Source organism: Pinus tabuliformis, chromosome X (genome assembly GCF_031772625.1).
Source record: "Pinus tabuliformis cultivar Carrire ecotype Pingquan chromosome X, CPIR1, whole genome shotgun sequence".
NCBI classification, from domain to species: Eukaryota; Viridiplantae; Streptophyta; class Pinopsida; order Pinales; family Pinaceae; genus Pinus; species Pinus tabuliformis.
The window spans coordinates 1,720,749,146-1,720,771,095 of record NC_142308.1 but is presented as its reverse complement, the minus strand read 5'-3'; the positions used below and the strand labels follow the sequence as shown (position 1 = coordinate 1,720,771,095).

The 21,950-nt window shown below is 37.5% G+C and overlaps 1 protein-coding gene across 1 annotated transcript in view; it reads left to right on the top strand.

The window, feature by feature from the left end:
• LOC149146644 (conserved oligomeric Golgi complex subunit 6-like) overlaps positions 1-17,750 on the top strand; it is a 58,393-nt gene extending 40,643 nt beyond the window's left edge. The window contains exons 5-10 of the mRNA XM_089452971.1: positions 5,170-5,293; positions 5,434-5,580; positions 5,675-5,938; positions 6,037-6,321; positions 9,024-9,182; positions 16,674-17,750. Of these exons, the coding sequence (XP_089309097.1) occupies positions 5,170-5,293; positions 5,434-5,580; positions 5,675-5,938; positions 6,037-6,321; positions 9,024-9,182; positions 16,674-17,174 (1,480 nt within the window). The 3' untranslated portion in view covers positions 17,175-17,750. The remainder of the gene's footprint in view (positions 1-5,169; positions 5,294-5,433; positions 5,581-5,674; positions 5,939-6,036; positions 6,322-9,023; positions 9,183-16,673) is intronic.
• Positions 17,751-21,950: the final 4,200 nt, after the last annotated feature.

Here is a 21,950-nt window from a genome sequence, read left to right as displayed (position 1 = left end):
TGGGAGCAAGCATCTAAAACATACTCATGGAATCAAGTGAGATCAACATGATAGGTGCAAGGACACTAAGTGTGTCAAGGTGGGCTATATTTAATGTAAAATGCATCAAAGTACTTACACACAAGCATCTTCTTCAAATGCCTCACTAGCTTATGATTTGTAATCAACCATGCTTAGATATGGGAGGCTTATCATAAGGCCCTATTAGGTGCTTCCAACTAGTGTTGCACAAAGCAGGGACATTTTTTGGAAGCGAAGAGTCAAAAGCATGATTTTCCAAAAATCTTTGGAAGAAAAACATATATATATATATTCAAGAAAAACATCCAAAATACCAAATTAGTTGTAGAATATACGAAAACATGCATATTTGTACATAAATCAAGATAAATATGGCATCCATTGTACATCATTGATTAATTGTTTGAGCATCAACCATCTAGATTCTAGCAATTACAAACATAGATCAAAATTTTAAGCATATCACAAATAATAGAAGGTAGAAATGTACAAAGTATCAAAATTTTAAGCATATAAAAGTAGACATTTAGAATATAAGATCATAAAACTTTCAAATAACTTATCTAATAAGTGAGAAATTGTCAACATGAGTCAGGACCGAACAATAATGTTTACAAAATAGGCCACTTGGCCACCACCAATTACACATTGAACTAGGAGGACTGAAAAATTCAAATTCACAACACTAAAGTCTAGACTTTGACTATGACAAAAGTAGTGAACTATGAATGTATCTACTAATCCCACCAATCTACACCATGACCACTAAATGAGCCTCGACGTGGTGGTAATGAAGAAGATGGTGGCTGTGGAAGTTGTGGAACTGAAGATGAAGCCCCTGTTGCTGTTGTTGAAGAATGGAACATGGGGATCGTGGTACCTGATGGGGGTGCCTTCTCATATCGATCATCATCATCTTGGATAAGAACATCCTCCAATCGCTCTAAATGCAACACAAAAACCTCCAAACTGGCGTCCTCTAGATTTTTCTCCCAAATCTTAAGGTCATTATTATTCTTTTCCTCCTCACAGTAATGGGACAACAATCATAAGTTGTAATGAACATGAACCAAGCTCTTTTCTTGATTTACATTTAACCTGTTTCTTTTAACATTATGGATGAAACTATAGGTGCTCCAAGAGGTCTTTGTAGAAGAGGTGCTTACCACCTGTTATAACACTCATATTGCCAACATTGTAGATGTGGAGTAGCACCTCCATGCATATTCCACCACTCAAGAGAAGACAAATTCCCACGATCTCTAATTGCATGATTGGTCCCAAATGCACCAATGCCAAGGATATAATTGCTCAATTGTTCCTGTATCATGTCACACTCTTCCTCATCAGGGACTAATTTATCCAATGCTTTCGTATAACCAGCTAGAACCTTTGGATCTTGGTGTGGTTTTATCTTGGTCCCCCCACCAGGTGCTGGTGTTGAAAGCCATGATGGATGATAGTATTTAGGTGTAAGAACATATGTTAAGGCATGTAATGGAATTCATAGCATTTCCCATCGTTTTCCCACCTATGTATGAATATAATCGTACAAGGTGATATCTCTAGGGTAAACAATGTCATTAATTTGCCCCATCATGCTGTCCACCTGCTCATACACTTCCCCAATTATTGGTCGATCTGAATTTGCAAACTTGATCATGTAATAAATTGGTTCGATGAATTGCAAAACATATTTAACTTGTGACCAAAAGTAACTGTTAAGAATAGTGTCCTTGACTATATGAGCACCATTTGTATCAATGCTCATCTCATCCCATGAATTACATGTCATCATAGAAGTTAAAGCTTGTCTCACCTTCAATAGGCGCCTAAAGGTGAGGTAATAGCTTGCAAATCTAGTTTTTGAAATTTTAAGGAATTGCAACTTGGAGTAAGTGCCATAAAAGCAATTGACCCTTGTATGCCCTGTGACATATTTAATGAGTTTCTTCCCACTCTTGTATAGCTGATTAATCTATCCAATTTCTTTATGCTTCACAATATCATGCATCAAAAGGTTCAATGTGTGCACCAAGCACCCGGACCAAAAGATGAGTGGATGAGACGGCTCAATGATTTTTCCTATTCCCTTACAATTTGTTGCATTATCAGTGATCACTTGAACCACATTATTAGGACCAACATCATTGTTTGTTCTCAATAGGAGATTTACAATGTTTTGAGAAGATACAACAATGGAGTCATGACTTGCAAGAAACACTACCCCGCTAGCAGAAACACCAAGAAAATTTAAGAAATGTTGATTTCTAACATTTGTCCAACCATCTGATATAATGGATACCCCATAATCTGCCCACTCATCTGTAAATCGTGTCAAAGCTCTTTGAACCTTTACTTTTTCTCGGTCTAATAACAAAGTTCTAGCTTTCTCATTGTTGGGGTTCTTGTATCCTTTTGGGGCTTCATTGATGACCTTAAACAAATCATGCCAGTAGGGAGAGTGAAGCACATTGAATGGTATACGACAAGCACAAAGAAATTGGACCACTTTTGCATCCACATCATCCCTCCCACGAATATCGAGGAAATCCACTGTTGTTATTCTAGATTCAAATGTTCTAGAAGCACCATGAGGAGACGGGCCACCAAATCTAGAGGTTGCACTTGATTCTTGCTGAACTTTTGTGCAACCTCCTCTATTTGGATGTATTTTCTCCTTTGTTCTATTCAAACATTACGACAAATTGAAATCCCTATGGGACCATTTTCGTCATCATTGCCCATTACCCCACAAAGATGCCTCCTCACACATATGAACCACTATAAGGTTTTCCACCATGACAATCATGGGGGCACAAAAACTTGAAGGTTCAACCACCTTTTCCCCCCTCATGTTTTGTCACATAATTCCACAAGGGTGTCAATATAACCTTTTCCCCTTGCATTCTAGTGCCCTTGTCATCCCCCTCCTCTTCAAATCCTTCCTCATCATAAATTGGGTCATTGAGTGTGACCACAATCCTCTTTTTTCACTTCTTCCCTTCTATGCCTACTCTCCACCAACACCATGAAAACCAAAAGTGGAATGATAATTTAAAAGAACACCATTTTAGAATCTAGATGGACAACCTGCAATAAAATGAGCAAGAAGAAAGAATGGGAAAGAGTAGGGGAGGGAGGAGAAAAAATACAAATAAGAATGACAAGAAAATGAGGGAGTTAATTGGGGTTGGCACTTACCTCTTTGGATATTGTAGATAACAACCCTTCTTTACTCCAAGCTCTCCTCACATCGTTGTTTTGATTTACCAAGAATCGTGAAAAAAGTGCGAAACCTCGATTTCGATTGCATGAGACGTGAATCTGCCTTTTTGAACGGGGGGGGGGGGGTGGGGTTCTTGCAACATTGCTTCCAACCCTGTAGGGAGGAACAATTCCTTGGTTGACTTGTCAATTAGCAAGTGCAAGTGATTAATGACATGGTAGGGGTTTACTTCATGGAGGATACCATAGTCTTTGTACCAATTATGAAATTCCAACATCCATGAGCTTTATGATGTGAACATGGAGCAATCGTGGGACCTGAGTTACCCCTTTCCTCAGCCCATATTCTTACCGCCCCTCTTCTACGCCTTGTTCTATGTAGATATAGCTTGAGTTGCAACCTTTTACTAATTCATAATTGACATCTTAAAGTTGAAGCTTTTCATTACTCATTAGGTATAGGATAATCAAAATTCCTTTTATTTAGATCAACATTATCAAAACTAATCCAATCATCAAACCGATCGACACCAAAACCGGAAATTGGACTAGAATTGGGAAAAAATAGGAGAAAAATCGGCTGACCAAAAAATACATAAATATACAAATTTTGGAAAAAACATATATACATTCATATGCATCCATATGAATCCGAACTATTATACACAAATATACGAAGTTTCTCATATATATAGCAAGGGTGCATACAACTAAAATAGCACCGAGTGCAATCCATCTTTGAACCAAAAATACATCAACAAAGAGGCTATTGACGGCCTCTAGAGTCCAAAAAAGTCACGCTATCAAAATCATCATTGCCTGTGTTATCAAAATCATTGCCTTTATCGGGATTCTCATCAGATAGGAGAAGCTGAACATGTCAAATTAATATTTTATTTGAGTGATTGGAACATTTTTACGGGCCATGATAGAGGAGTCCAACAATCAATGCCCCCAACATCGACGTATATAGAGGGTTTGGCTTGGTGCTCTTGATTAAATGCTAGTTCCAAACCCTTATACATGACAGAATCCAATGGGAACGTTGCAATCTGTCCAATTCAGAAATCTTGAAAATTGTTAAGTTTGCTGGATTATGAATGGGATCTAAAATTCCATTTTCTCCATGTGAAATCCAATGAGGTTGGAATGACTCAATCATTGTTAATAGTAGTGTTAAAAATTCAAGTAAAAGTGACATTCTCCTTTATCTAACTTTCATTTACATTCTTCTTTATCTACTGACATTCGCCTTTAACTAACTTTCATTTACATTCTTCTTTATCTAGTGACATTCTCCTTTATCTTTCATTTTCATCCTTTTACTTTAAGAATTTAACATTACCATTACTAGGGCCCTAGGGTTGAATATTACACTGCCCTGCCCATAATTTATTGTTTAAAAAAAAGTGTTCCGAGGGTATTTAATTGCAATGTACGCAACTGTTTAGTTTAGTTAAAAAAGGTCGGTTTGGTATGGAACCAACCTTTTCTAGATTTGTGCCACTGGTCAAATCGGTTAGGGCCTAAGACAACCAGACTGGCTGGTTCAACTGGTTTTGATTGGTAGCTAGGAATTGGGCGAGGGCTAATGAGGGAGGTAGAGCTTAGGCTGGGCTTTTGTCCACACACTTTCATTTATCCCTGCCAATCTTTTGCATTTTAGTATTATGGCACATGCTTTTTCTTTTCTTTTTGCTGCATCAACCTCTTAGGGCTAAGTTTCCAGGCCTCTACTGAACGACGAGGAAAACAAGGAACTAATACTGGTGACAGATAGCAACCAACCCAAAGATGGGATGTGGATACAAGGGAGAGATCTTCTGTTTGACTTGGAGATTATTTACATCATTTTTATACCATTTTTCTGGTTGCTTTAGATCATACAAAGTATAGCTCATTTTCCTTTTTGCATTGCAGATGGGTACAAGCTGAATGTCGGAACCTGGGTGATAATGATACCCCTGAAGTAAGTGATTTGTTGAAGACAGCAGCTCGGTGCTTAAAGGAAAGGCCTGTCCTCTTCAAGTATTGTGCAGAAGAGGTGAGCAAAATCCAAGCCATAACGATTCAGTACAGAGAGTGTATCATCCATAAAAACGTTTAAACATTTTCCCCCTTAAATGCATATTGAAATTTACGCATTTTGTCTGCTCTGCAAAATGATAATATATTTGGACCCAGGTTGCAAATACTCGACACAATGCATTGTTCAGGCGCTTCATTAGTGCTCTTACTCGTGGAGGTCCTGGTGGAATGCCAAGACCTATAGAAGTGCATGCCCATGATCCTTTACGATATGTTGGTGACATGTTAGGTTGGCTTCACCAGGTGAACGAATTTAACTCATCACTGATGTTGCTTTTTTATATTGTATTTTTATATTCTTGTGTTGCTAATAGTTAATGGTGATTTCCAATGGAAGGCTTTGGCATCTGAGAGAGAGCTTGTACTCGCTCTTTTTAGCCCAGATGCGACCATCAATATTGGACCCACTGCTCGGCGTTTTTCAAGAGACTTAGATGGAGATTATGTCAAGCCAGAAATGGGCATGTCTTTTATTCTGGATCGTATTTTCGAAGGGGTTTGCCGTCCATTCAAAGTAAGAGTGGAGCAAGTTTTGCAGTCTCAGCCTAGCCTTTTGTTGGCATTTAAATTGAGCAATATTTTAGAGTTCTACAGCTACACGGTGAGTAATGTTACACTTTCTTGTTTGGCTGATTGATTGAATGTGAGGGCGTCAATAGAGACTTAAAAGTTCTCATGTCTTTCTCCCTAGACTTGCAGATTTCAGACTTGTTGGGGGAAGAAACAGCTCTCTCTGTTACACTTTTTCATGTTAAAGATGCTGCACAGCGAACTTTTTTTGACATCCTGAAGACTCGAGGTGACAAGCTATTGAGATACCCTTCTTTAGTCGCTGTTGATCTCTCTCCACCACCAGCTGTAGGGGAAGGAGTCTCAGTCTGCCTTGAATTGATCGATACTTATAACAGTATGCTGGTTCCAGCATCAGGAAAGAAGCCTGATTTTGAGCCTGTTGTATCTGCTTTGTTGAACCCGATTATACAGGTACATCATTCTATGGTTACTTATTTACTCCTAGAAATAAGATATCATTGTCTCTTTATAGCAAAGCAAGTAGCAATAGTGTATGACAATTCTCTTTTTGATACCTTAGGGAAAATTTGGGGTTGTGACTGAAAGAAGAGGAACGAGAAGCATGTGATGGGGTGGTATTTTTCGTTTGTCTATTTACTGGTGAGGATGTATCAATAGCATAGGACAGTTCTCCTTTGTATACCTTAGGGATAACTTGGGGTTGTGACTGAAAGGAGAGGAACAATAGCTATCTGGGGTCTTGGTTCTTGGTTGGAACTGTGTTAATGGAGTAGAGGAGATTGATGCCAATTGATTGAGCAGGTAGTCATTCCCTAAGTGCTCTAATTTGCAATGGCAATAGAAAAATGTCATTCCTTTCTGATTAAGGTGCAGTTGAAACTGAAAGGTCAATATTTTCTTTTCGTAAGGCTTACTGACATATGAAGAGGGTAGTGTCCGTGCTTAAAGTGAGATTGACACATTTTGTGATATATACCTATGCTTCTTAATAGATCCGTGGGTGTGTGTTCATGAGAGGAATGCACAAGGATTGTGAAAATGCCTGTACAAGTCATTTCATACACTATTTTTCTGGAATCATAACCCGGCAATTGTCAAAAGAATTGTAGAGGTGCTTGTTGAAGTTATTCAGTGGTTCGTTAGCACGTCACTTGCATTAGATGAGCTCCAGAACTCTAACTGGGATGATTGGCTATTGAAATGCTTGCAAGATTTGATTCTTCGTGTTAACTAATGTTGCGTGTCTTCTTGAAATGTGCCAAGGACCAGAATCTGTTCCAAGACTTAATATGTCAAAATGCTTTTTCACAGACAAAAGATGCAATTCCCTTTTGTAGTCCCATCATAGATGCATGTGTCATCATCTCTGCCACAGGGATGGTGTTGGAGTTACGCTGACAACAAATTGTGGTACATGCAAGACTATGGGTGTCATAGAGAGAGAATGATAGGATTAGTGGTGGGAAAAGCATCTATCCATCTCTTGTTGGATTGCATGAGAAAACGTTTGAAACTTGAGTATACTTTTAACTGGCAACTTCATGGCAAATGACGGGGATCAGACAGGGACCATGGGAGCCTCAAGCAACCTGATGTCCACTGTAGCAATGTATTTTATGTTTTTGGGTTGGCCTTCACATCTATCTTTTGGGTTACCTCCTTTGGGTGCATGTTTGTTTGGGTTTGCTGCTAGTCAACTATGTGTTGTCAACTTGTCTGTTAGAATGTGGTTTGCTATTGAAGATTAGGATTATCATGGTTCTCCGTCAACTGGGGCGCTGTCAGTCCATTTCTAGTGCTGTACTTTTTGTTAACTGAATGAATAGCATGAAAACCATTAGAAAAGTCATTTCTAGCAGTGGAAATGTTGGAATCAGAGAATAAAATTTTACATAGGCGGTGTGTTATAGAGGTTAGTAGGCGATTTATTATCTATTTTATGATACTTTGTCAATATGGTTGAGAAGTATTCACACTTCATTCCATCCATTACCTTCAGTACACGCTTTTTGGAATAGGAAGCCAGAATGTAGTGATTGAAGTTGAAAATATTTGGCTGTTGTTAAGCTTCTAAATAAATGGCCATTATGAAACTTGTCAATAAATAACTGCAATTTGAACCAACTGGATTAGTAAATATATATGGTTGTGCAGTTGGCTACCTTGAATGCTTCAGTTATTGAGATTTCTTCTATTATCCATGTTGTTTTCTTGGTTATAATTCTGATATTTTCTGAGATGCGTGTCTTAAATTTTATATGTGTCATGTTTAATGGCAACATCTTGAACTGTCAATTTATTGCCATACTAATTGTTCCTAAGCTATTCTCAATTGTGGCCATCGTAAAAATTGATAGAAGGTCCACCTGGTAAGTTTTTGTTGTCTAGCTATAAGTGTCCTAACAAGCCAATGTAAATTTCGTTGTCCAACAATAAGAGTCCTACCAAGCCAAGAGTGCCAAAGCTTGAGCTGGTTTCTCTAACACTTATTTAAATCTTTCAGACTTTTTTCTATTACATTTTGTTTAAGACAGTGTCATACATTTGTAGATTAATTCAAAAGTGTGTTCTGACATTCCAGTTTGATTTATTTGCATGGAATGCAATGCTGTTGTTGTATTGAGTATATTGTTTGGGAAAGCCACAATTCAGTTTCGCTTATAAGTTACTGCTGTAAGATTATTATACCATTTTAATCACATGGAACTTTGTGCAAAGGTTTTTATTCTAAGGTTTCAAATTTGATTAAATAATTTGTATATTCTTTTTGCATTAACACATCACTTGTCCTCTACTTGCTGCATATTTCAGTGATTTCCAATATAGCTTTTTATATGACACTGATGTTTTTGAAAGTATACTGTCTACATTTTTTTGGGGGGATATTGATGTAATGGAATAATCTTGGTGAAAACAGTAACATGGTCAATTGGTAATAAAGAGGGTTAAGCTTTAATTTGTTTAGGCGAGGTAGTTATTTAGTTGCTGATGGTTGTTGAAGTGGTAAATTGAGACCATATGAGTATTTTGTGTATCTGTCTTGCAACTGCTTCCATTTTATGTACATTAGATATTATCTGGTCAGGATGGGAGGTAAGGATCAATTTTCAGGCTATGAAAAACTAAACTACTACTATAATGGATTTGGGCAGATGTGTGACCAAGCTGCAGAGGCTTATAAATCCAAAGGCCTATCGCAGTCGTACCGCAGAAACAGCACTGGCTTTGATTCAGGTCATAAGTTAGGGAAGAGGCCATCATCATCTATGGAGGATATACTGAGCAACAATGTTGCAGCACCTTCATCACAGGTGTATTTTAAATTTTTTCCATATCCCCATTTTTCTTGCCTCTTTTCAGAATAGAGAATAGCATGTTTTAAAAGATTTCCATATCTTGACTTTGCAATGTTCAAGTTGGTTTATATTTATTTGTACTCTAGCTTCTGTTCTAGATTATTGCTTGAGTTTTTCACTACATTACCCAGATATACGTGAATTAATCTCATTATTAACCAATCACCAAGTGGTAACATTTTTTTTTTTTTGAAGTGCTTTGTTGAACTACTTCCTCTCACTTTCATAATTTCTTGGTAATATGTCGGCTGGAATCAGTTGCTTTCAATTCTAGAAAGCCAATACCTAAAGAAATCATTATATAACAAGTGGTGAAGAGAAACCACTTTCAATAGCTTGTTTACAGGATTATTTGTTGATGATTGTAGCCTGGGCAGGTACTTCTGTACAGGCCTAAGTGGGCAAAAGTCATCCAAAGTCTCCTTAGGCACTTGCTCTAGTGTGAGAAAATTGCATTTGTAACTTAGCCTAAATTAGACTTAGGAAAAGCATATAATTGTCATGCACCAGGCCAGGATTAACAACCGTAAGTCTAGTGAAGGCATTGGTAAGGAGAATGGAGGATTGGATAAGCATCTCGGACCGATACTCCTTGAGGATTGGGAATCTGAGATAGGAAGTAGTCTCGAGGACTGATACTCTTTGAGGATAGGGCAGGTTATCCAAGATAAGAGTAGTCGAAGAGGACTGATATTCTTTGAGGATTGGGAATCCAAGATAAGAATAGTCCTAGAAGGAGTAGGACATAGTTGGTGAACATCCAGAAGGGTTATGTGCCTTGAGAGGCTGTGGTGATTGTTGGAAAATCAAGGATATTATATTAGGGTTTGATTCCCCTTTCTTGATAATTACTTGCGAGTGTGTTGGCTTCTTTTACTTCTTTATTATCTTATCTTTCATCAGACAATTATACATACATGAAGATCACAAAACAAGAGACACAAGATATAGGCACATGCCAGGGCAAAACCCACCTCGAGGGGAAAACCCAGTCTAGATAATTCTTCCTTTCAATATATTCTTTGAGACTCTTTACCTTAGACTAGGACCAGATTTTCCCTCCACACCATGTCAGTCTCCAAGATCTTCGACCCCTTACAGAAACTTCAACTAGAAAGCAACTTCCGCAACTTCCGACAACATGCAGCTTACGACAACAATGAAATCTTAGGAGACTTCGATCTCCCAACCCAGACCATGAAACAGAGAGAGAGGCACCAAAAGTTCGATTTTCCTCTTCTCTAGAGACTCCCCCAAACTCACACTTCTTTTGTCCTCCCAGCAACAAACTTCGCACTTCACCAGCTCTTCTTGAGATATCGAACTTGCTTGAGAGTGATTGCTCCAAATGACTTTGACCTCCTACAATATATAGGCTTCTTGTGGGTCGAATGGGAGTCCTTATGCTGACTTGATCTCCTTAGGCTGACATGATGGGGAGGACACATAATTCGTATTTGACTTGATACAAAATCTTTTTACATGATCCGAAAGCCCAAGAAGGGTATCTGCGAATGTACAATGACTCTATGAACTCAATATTAATCCTAGGAGTCCACAATGGGGACATTGACTAATATAATGATGACCCAAGCATGAAACCCATGCTGTAATAAGTCATTGTTACAATAATGAAATTCTTTTCTTTATTCTTTTGACAAGTACATTACATAATGACTCAAGTACATTATTGAAGACCGAACATAGTTACTTTTCCCAACAGTGATGGTGTTCAAATGTATGCGTCCTAGCATTGTGCTCTAATCTAGTGGAAAGTTAGAGCTTATCAGTCAAGGTCTTGCTATTTTTGAGATTGACAATGCTAGTTATGATGTTGATGCTTGATGATGACTTATCAATCCGACTCTTCTTATGAGAATATTTCAATTTGAGAGTATCCTTTTACCAATTGTGTAATTATGAATCCTCCCTAGTTAGGAGGGAGTTTTGAAAATGTAAATAGGTTCGGTCTTCATAATTGTTATTATACTTATATCAAAATGTATTTTGTAAAAGCAAAATAAGAAAAATAATTATTAGTCAAGGCATGTTCTCATGCTCATAGGGTTTTTTGAGTCAAGTATTTGTAATTGAGTCAAAGTCCTATTTGGACTCCTTGTAAGAAAAAAGAAAATTATTTTTATCTTGTATCAAAAAGTCAATTTATCTTCCACAGGTCCAATTCGGCCCTCTAGATGGACAAATAAGCTGCTCCCTCGCAACCCTGCTCCTGAGGCTGGATTTTTGTGATAATAATGCAGGTCACTGAAACTATTTTTGAGATGATATGGGAAACTCAAGAAGGACTGTAATGACTGTAATATGCGAGCTTCAAGAGGACTATAAGGTGTGTGTAATACAAGCTACATGAAAGATGAGTATCTCTATGAGAAAGAAAAGTTTGTGACAGATGAAGTTGATCACATTGAGGATAAAACATCTACATGAAAGATGAGTAGCTCTATGAGAAAGAAAAGTTTGTGACAGATGAAGTTGATCACATTGAGGATAAAACTTGATAGAGAATGGAGGGATGACTTGGGGCACTTGTGAAGGTCTTGATCTTGGCCTTGTGTTTTGAATGTCTCACTTTGATTTGATTCTATAAGAAGAGATGTTGGTTTGGGTTTCCCCCTTGTGGGGTTTGCCCTGGCTTGAAGCCTATCTTGTGTTTATTGTCTCTTGTGATCTTCATGTTTATGTTTTTGATAATTGTTTGATGAAAAAGAACATAATAAAATAATAAGAATCCAACAAACATTCACAAGCAATTATCATAAAAGAGAAATCTACCTAATATACAAACACATTGATTTCTCAACAGTGGAAAGGGGCAATACTTCAAAGAAGATGTCCATAGCCATGGTACTAGTTGATCTAGGTCCAACATCTTTATGTGCTATAATGGGAAGAGGGAGCAATCATGGAAGCATGAGTTACCCCTATCCCCGACATGCTTTTTCCACCCCCTTTGGTGAGCCTTTTACTTTAATGATTTATCTTTCTTTCTTACATCACTTAGGAGACCCAACTTGCTTTATGCTTTTTCAACGCCCCATAAAAATGTAGCAGTTTATCGATCAGCGGGGTTGGGACATTCACGAATTCCTTTATTTAGATAGAGCATGAAATGGTAAGGAGTTGGGTGATGGCTAATGACGGGGTAAAGCTCATGCTAGGCATTTCCCACGTGCTTTTTATGTCCTAGCCATCTTTTTATGTGCTAGCCATCTTTTGCGTTTTACATTTTCTTTATCCGTGTCTTCATCTGCTTTTATCTACCTCTTACAACAAATTTCCTAGCCTTGACTCAGAGATGAGGATATAAGGTGCCAATCCCAATGGCTAATGATAATCAACCCAAAGAATGGATGTTGATAATAAGGGAAACATGGAAGGTGGCAAGTGCCCCTCATGAAGGAAGGCTAAATTATATCAATCAATGCCTCCTATTAGGACCCCTCACGAAGGAAGGTTCTCAGGGGAGGTCACATTGGACTAGGGGCAAAGGATAGCCTTCCCGATGAAGCATAGGAATAGGGGTACAATCAAGGGCGGTCAATCATCCAGTTTGGCCTGTGAATCATATTAGTATGCCTCAAAACATTAAATGAAAGCACATGATTTCTGAAATGGTAGTGTATGTTTTGATAGATGACCCACCTTCCTTCAAGAAACAAGATAGATGGGAGAGAGCATTGACCGGAGTGTGAGTGGAGAATTCTGAAGTGAAGCTATCTGTGTATCATCATAGAGCTGTTGGTTGGTTGGCTGACCAATGGGGAGAAAAAAAATCTCTAATGGGTTACCCACTTTTGGTGGGTAATAGGTCCTTTAGAAGCTTAAAGAAAAGTATTGCATTAAATTGTATGAAGTAGCAAGCCAACCAACATAAGTTGGAGAGAGAATTTGAGTTTGGAGATTGGGTATTTGTCAGGCTTCAACCTTACAAATACCTATCCTTGAAACATGGAAAGAACAAGTTGGCCCCGAAGTTTTATGGACCATATCGGATTGACAAAAAGATCAACGAAGTAGCATATCGCTTGGATCTACTCGATAAAAGCCACATTCAAAATGTTTTCCATGTATCTTGCCTCAAGAGATTGTTGGGAAGACACCAAACTTCACAGAGAACACTCCTTTGTTTAGATGATGAAGGGAAGACCATTTTAGAATAAGAAGGTATCATTGCTACCAGAGAAAAGAAATTATGCTTTGAGTAGTTAAAGAATATCTCATTTAGTGGAAGAACCTACTGGAAGAAGATGTATCTTGGGAGATAAAGAATTTTTGTCAACAACATCCTTTGTTACCTATGCTTCGAGGACAAAGCATTTCTTAGGGGGAAGGCAATGCTATATATAAAATAAATAATAATTAAGCTAAAAAATAATAAAATTATATATATAAATAATAATAATAATAATAATTATGAAGGATATGACTAAAAAAGGTCACGAATTTTCAAACAAGCACCTTAGGCCATGTTTAAGCCGAGCCCTCATTGTAATATTAACACATTCATAATTACTATTTTATTATATATTTTTCATGCCTTAGAGCAATATATTTTGTCTCTATCAATCTTCCTTTTCACACATGAAGGGATTAGTTAGAGTCAATTGAATCTTTCTAGTGGCATGCTCCCTTTCTTGGGCATAGTTTTCAAGGCATGCATTATTTTATTTGTTTCAGTACACTTCTTTAGTGCACACTCTCTTGGATTGGTTGGAAATCTTTATGACATTGCATATGGAGGAATATTTTATTGGTTTATTGATGAGGTTTAATGATTCTTGGCATATTCTCCCATGGCACACTTCATTGGAGTATATTATATTATTTGTTGGGTGGTTGAGATAGTTATATGGTATAGTCATTTAGGGTGCACCTCTCCTAGGTACTCTCTCATCTTTATTGCATGGGTATTTCATATACACTTGGCACCTCTTCTTGGATAGTGTCCTCACCTCTTTGACTTGGCATGTATATTATTATATTTGAGGTGGTTATGGAGGGCATTTACTGGAAGGTATTTGGCATATTTGGATGGCCACACATGAGGCTTTTGCATGCACTTTTCATGGTCTCCTTTCTATTTTTGGAGATTATTATTACAAGATGTACATGGGGAAGTTTCTACTTGCTATTTTTGATGTTTGTCTTGGATGGTGTACATTTGGAGAATATTTCACTTGCTATTTTTGGGTTGACCACATCTTTCATTGTGAAGTGCTCCATCTATTTGGCACCTTGCACAGTCCTCCATGGAGTTGGTTGCCTTGGGATTCATATGTGGATTGGTTGCATTCATCTTGTGGGCCTCTTGCACTTTTTGGAGGAGGTTGTTGTGGAGCATCTCCTAGGAGGATTATTATATTGTTTATTCTCTCATGCATACTGTTGGGTGCACTTGGCGAGTTCTCCTAGGTGGACCTTGGAGCACATCCTCTCATGTGGAGAATTATTTTATTATATCTTGCATGTATGCATTCTTGGAGGGTGCATTTCATGTGGACACTTGTCATTTGACTTGGTTTGGTGCTTACTTTTGGTGGTATACCCCTTCATGAACATTATTTGTTGTATACTACTCTATCTTTAGATGGGGTGAGTTGGATTGGAGAGGTTAGTTTCTGCATGCCTTGATTTGGTCAACCATGGATTGAGGAGAGATATAACTACTACATTATTTTACTATTCATTTGGCTTGTCGTGGAGTTAGAAGGGTAATGATATTTAATTGCATGAGAGAAGAGACTCACTCTATAAAGAGAACCTCTCTCTCCATTTGAATTGTGGTTGGGACATTTGGGGAAGCTCTCTCTCCGTTATAAAGGGAAGTTCTCTCCATTGTAAGGTTCAAGAAAGATAAGTTCTATCTCCATTGTAAGATTCACGATATCATTTTACCATTGCGAGGCTTAAATTTTTGCATGCTTTTTATGTTGTTGGATAATTGTCGGAACCTCTTGCATGTATTAAAGAGGCCATGAAATAGAATATTTGCCATTTGGATAGGAATAACGTGAGGAGGTTCTCCCTTTTATTTCCTTCTGCTGTTGTATTTCTGCATGTATTAATTAATATATCATTGTAGAGCAGCACAAGTGGTGGTTGTAATTAATATATCATTTTAGAGCAGCACCTTCATCAACTTGTTCAAGAGTGGCACCAATAGAGCTCTAAGGATTTATTTATGCAGTTATTTCCAGCATTTTTAAGGCTCATTGTGGCATCCTATTTGCAAACCTTTCCTCAATTATTCATAAAAGAACGCTCTCTAGAGTGTTGTTCCTTGACTCTATTTTTCCCAAGATTTGGTAGGCACTAGTCCCAGGGTTTCTATCATACTTATTGTTCTCAAACCATTCATATTTTCACCATTCTTGCAACTATTTGTTTTGTTTAAGCCTTCCACTTCTAACATCATCTAGGACCTCCACTCCATAGCCTTGTGTTGGAGAAGAGCCATCCTAAAGAGAGAGGAAGAGCTATTCAGGTGACAGTGGGTAGCCTTCTTGAGTTGGACAAAACTAAAACCTTGGTGATTGGGACTTTACACCTTGTGGGTGCTACATCTTGTTGTCACAGTTCCCAAGTACACATTGCTCTAGTAGGTTGTTTTGGTGCACTTCTAGTAACTTGTGATGGTATCCAAAGGTGAAGGTGAAAATGTACGTTCAAGTCCTTGGTGGAAATTCAAATTCTCCTGTATCATTGTTTCCACTGCGTATGAGATTTGGGCTGTTTTCTTCCCTTGAGCTTCAGCCTGAAGCATTAATTGATACCTTGTGTCTCCTCTGCTTATATCGTATACAGATCCTGTTCTTTTTGTACTTAATAACAACTTAACCATTCAGTAATCTTCTCTATTTGTAACAACCTAAATCTCGACTTTGATTGTCTATGATGAACTTTATTGGCCACATATGTTTATATATTTGCATCTGCCTTTAGAACCTGTACAGTTTTACAGAAATGAGAGGCTTGTTTCATCTGTGAGGCTTTCTTGTTTTCTGTTACAACTTAAAACCCATACATTTTATTATGATCCATTCTACTTGCTTTGATGGCCATCCCTTCAAATGTTTCTCCAGATACACCTTTCCAGCTCAGAACTGTTATAATTTGTTCCTTCAGAGTTTGCCGAACATGCTTTAATTGTTCAATATTTTCTGTATCCACCATTCCCATACTCCTCATTGTTTATATTTTGTCTTGTCTATCTGACACGTTTCAGTGGGCAATGTGCATCAAAATTAACTGTTTGACAATTTGCAATTACAGGGGAAGGTCTCTTCTAGTTGCTGTATGATTAGAGGGAGTTATTTATTTATTTTGGGGGTCACTTTTGGGTGTGTGGATTACAAAGAGCATAGTCATGATAAGTGATAGTAGCTTGTTTCTGGTTTTAGTATCTAAATTGGTATTCTGTTGCAGGTTGAATCTTTGCGTAAAATTTTCCTTATCAATTGTTTGTCAGCTATTCAACAACCACTGATGGGACATGAGGTTGCCGCAACATTTGTAAGAGGGCTTAGTGTAGCTATTGAAATGCACATTAATACTCTTGTGGACAGAAAGGTTTCTTACATACGGAATCACTTAAAAAAGCATTCACAGTCTGAAATTGTCTTGAAGGAGGAATCTGATTTAAGCAAGCCACTGGCAGAAGTGGAAGAGATGTCACTATCCTCAGTTGCAGAGTCCTTGAAAATTTTCTTTGGGCTTGTAGCTGGCAGTGAGGGTGCCCTTCCAGAATTTCAGCAACTGCAGGTTCCTCAATTGCGTACTGAGGTTTGCAGCCGACTTTCAAGGGTGCTTGCGGAATCCTACGAGCTTGTGTATAATGCAGTCCTTGATCCTGAGAATGGATATCCGGAGCCAAGGACTGTGCTGAGGCATTCCCCTGATCAGATAAGAACTATCTTAGGTATTTAGGTAAACTGTTTCTGTGACTTGCTCTCTAAAAGAAAGGAAAATGACGTTGTCTACGTTATCTTTATAATGAATAGGTGAATAGGATCGAGACGAAGTTTGGGAGGGCAGTCTCAAAGTAATTTGTGTATTTTCAGTGCATCTCATGGTGCTGTGGAAATCAAGCCAGGAGTTTCTTTGATGAATAATTATTTTATAAAACATGTTAGATCGATGGCTCTCAATGTTGCTTTGAGGCATTGTAAAATTTCAAGACGTGAAAAAATGTGGAATATGGCTGTTCATAATGATGCCTTGTTACCATGTTTACTAAGCGACCATCAGTGCGTAGAAAGCTTTTCTTAGAGTTCTTGACAATAGAAATGGATGGCTATCTTATAATCCTCGAGTTCTAGCTCAGATGTTCACTATGAAAAATAGGCGAGAGATACTTACGTTATTCATCTCATAATTTTGTAATATTTCATTGCCCATTCTCTAGAAAGTGGGGTTCCATGATGGAAGCTTTGCTTTGAGGAGAGATTAAAAGATGTGAAATATATCAGTTTAATTTTTATTAAACAATCCAATTTTATGAAATATTCTCCTCTGTATTCGGATAACATCTCTGTGCTGATTGAATACTATTTTTTCCCCGCAAAAATACAGTATTCAGACTTAGTTCTCTCTTGGCATATGACATTTAGAATGTGTTTTTTATACAATGCTAGCAAGTTGTAACATTATGATCTAGCAACCTTTAAAAAAATCGCTTTTTAAGAAGAAAATTCCAACTCTCTATCTTTATAATAATAATGGTGGTTGGCTAAGTGTGTCTTTTATTTATTTTTTAATTATACTTCTCAATTATACTTCTCGAGGTGGTGGTTCCTAAATTTGTGAATTGAATTTTACAATATTTAGAAAAATAAATATGTATAATTTTACAAAAGGAAAATGGTAAAGCCCCTTTCCATGTGGTTATTTGCAATATAAACATTTTCTTTCTATTGATTATAAGGCAGCTTTGATGTACATAAATGTATGTATGTTGACTCTATGGTAACTTTGACGTTTTAAATGTATCTTTGATGTTCCATAGTATCATGTGGTTATTTGCAATATAAACATTTTCTTTCTATTGATTATAAGGCAACTTTGATGACATAAATGTACCTATGTTGACTCTAGGGTAATGTATCTTTGATGTTCCATAGTATCATGTGGTTATTTGCAATATAAACATTTTCTTTCTATTGATTATAAGGCAACTTTGATGACATAAATGTACCTATGTTGACTCTAGGGTAACTTTGATGTTTTAAATATACCTTTGAAACCAAGTAATGTTCCATAGTATTAGGATAGAAACACACTAGGATAGAAACACACATATCTTTGTGTTTGATTTTGTAGTTGGTACTATGAAGTTTCCTTGTGGGCCTAAAAATGATTTTGAGTTGGTTATATGTATAAGAAGTATTGTATCATGTTAGTAAGTTAATCATATTAGCTAATTTATACACACAAATGTAATATCATCATATTTATGTTAGTGAGTTACTCATGTTAGCTTATCTATATATGTATATGTAATCAAAATATTTATGTTGCATTAGACCTTTTCCACAAGTTAAATTTTTTATTACTTTTATGATGTAATAATGTTCTAGTGCTAAATTTTAATATTTTCGTATTTCAATATTCGTAAAGAGACATTTTTATATATAACACTTGAGTAGTAACTTGAGTTTTATTTTAAGAGGTTTTACCGAGTTTTAGTATAAATAGAGGCTTTTCTTATTGATGTCTTAGAAATTCCCTCCCTTGAACATAATTTGAGTTCACATGTGCGGGTGTATCCTCAATTTGTTGTGTTCCATTGTCTTTTGAGGTTTATTGCTTTCATGTCTTTTGTTGCCTATTTCAATTACTCTTGTAGTTGTAGTATTTGCTCAATTTCAATACATGCACATTGCAAGTTGGTATCAAACATAAAGTTTTTTGCTTTTGTTGGAGAACCAAAGCTTTGGGGTTTTAATAAAAAACACCGAAGTGGTATATCATATAATGTGACTAATGAATATTTAAACAAATGCTTTGCAAGGTTTACAATTTGGGAATGAAAGGGAAAATGATTATGACTCTAGAGTTAGATAGATCAATCCATAAATCTAAAACATTTGATGAGAGGAAAGGGAACCCCAAGGAAACAAGAGATACCACCTCTTTAAACTTGTTAGCCACATGGAACTCTCATGGACCCATTTTTATCTCTAGATGATCTTGCAATATGATTTTGGAGGTGAAGTGGAGGAGCATTGTGATTTATTTGACAAAACTTACTAATAACCATCATAACTTACAAGAAAAAACATGAAGTTCAACTAGATAAAAATTTATGTTGAATATGATGTTTACAATTGAAGCATGTGTTCTCTTCTAGGATGTTGAAGAGATGAGTCATAATGTAAATATTGAGAGGATTATTTAGCTATGGTGGATATAGGATGATGTTCTTGTTAAAAAAGAGATACTTGGCCACAGAGGATTGCCCAAGGGGGAGTGGAGCTTCTAGAAATTAAATTACATAAAAGAAAGGCCAAGTTTAGGGACAACAATGATGAACTCAAATGGGGATAGATAGGTAAAGGGTCTTTTTCAATCACAGGGGCTTCTCAAATAGAGGAAAAGTACATTTCACATAAAAAAACATGGTTTCGAAGTAGATTTGGAAACTGGGAACATGGTCAAAAAGCTCCACCTTACTTTGGTTTCTCATCAGAAGAAAGGTTTTGACTTGGAATAAACTACAAAGAAGAGGTTAAGAGGGATCATCTCTTTGCTTCATGTGTAGACTAAAAGTAGAAAGAAGAGAGCACCTCTTCAACCAATGCAATCAAGTTGATCTCACATGGGATAGGTATGCCATGACTTTTGGGCAAACAAATAGAAGAGAGGATATTCTAGAAACAATAAGAGATTTTTGATATTCCCAAACCCAGTGTTAAACAAGATATTATAAGCTATCTCTATGTTTCATCTTGTGGTCAATTTGGAAAGAAACAACCAACATATATTAAGGCGGGGAACTGATCTGAAATTGGATTAGGTGAATTCTTCCTCTTTTCCAAAATCAAATAAAACAAAACTTAGGACCGTGTCAATGGTTTGCAAGGTTAAAAATGGGTCTTGAAACAAGAAGTTTATTCAATGTCTCTTCAAACATGAATTAGTCTTGATATGTAACTGAACATAATGAACATAATACACATAATCCACGAAGGCTTAAAGAAGAGCAATATAAAAGTTTGTTGACGAAGTTCACTCGTATTGGGCTACATCTCCAGGCATGTCAACATGACTAGACCACTCATATATTCAGTATCAATGAAGTACATAAACATTTGCTGCAGGTAAATATGTGGCTATTACCCCTATAAGGTAATGTTCTCCTACAAAGAACTCTCACAACAACAACAACTCAAAACATATCCTACAAAGATGACATACTTCAACTGAAATGAGCTAAAAACATCATGTGAACCCTTCAATTCCACATTGAAGCACATAATCAAAACTTCATGTTAAGTGAACTTAAACTTGAGCTGAACCCTGCTGGTTTCAACTGCTACAGTAGCCTTTTGGAAGTGAGAATATTCCTACAAAGTCTTCTCCATGCCCAAATACCTTTCAGAACTACTTCCAAACCCTGACTGATCCATACACCTTTAGTCTCAACCCTACAAAAGGCTCCAAAGATGTGTTCAAAACAAAAATTAGAGGTTACCAATGGATTTGGAACATCTAAAAACCCCTAAGCAGCCTCTTTCTGAGCTCAATTTGGATAAAAGCTCCAAAAATTATGAGCTTCCAAGCTTTCTCATGAACTTCACTGTTACCCATCCTACAAATTCGGCCTTCTGGTTAACTGCCCTACAAATTTGCCTCGAAAATCGCTAACAGAGCGACAATCTAGCCCTTTGTAGCCGCATTTTGTCGGATCATTAATTTAGCCTCTAATGCCTTGAGATCGAAAATCAAGGCCATATGGGCGCATGGGGCCGAGGGTTGGGCCTTGACGCTCGCCCTCGTCGGTTAAGCCCCTCATAAGTCAGGCGAACGATTTTGTGGTGCCACAGGTCCATAGGTTGGGCCTTAATGCTTGCCCTACCTGTCAGAGATCTTTTCCTCTGCCCGCTTGGTCACATCGAGTTGCATACGCCCTTGGGGCTGGCCCCCATCCTTGGTGCCTTTCAACTAGCGCTCAAAGTGTCCGCACTATGGTGTGGGTTGTCGCCGATCCTTGGCCCCTTCCCCCATATACAGTGTGCAACCCTGGCCTCTTCCCCCATATATAATGTGCACACACCTTTTATATGGTTTCTGCACTATGATTAACAAGGGACATAGTGTAACCTGTTGGTAAGGCTTGTTGTTGCTTGGTGGAAGGTCTCAAGTTCGATCCTTGTGGTGTGTTGTTCGGCTCAAACCAATATTTTTGACCGTTGTTAGGAGACCACGTGGCTGCCATCCACTGGCCCATGTGGCTCCCTCATATTGGACCACATAAAAAAACACCATCCACCAATCAAAACACTGAAAACTTTGACCAATTCAGTGAGGCCAAGTGGCAACCTACCACTGGCCCTAAAAAATCCACAAAACACAGTCAAATCCCAATTTGCCATTTTTTTGCCTATTTGGGAAAATAGTCAGCGGGCTATAACTTGAGCTCCCGGTGTCAGATTGAGGTGAAATGAACATTGTCGGATTCAGAACGATGAACACTTTCTTTTG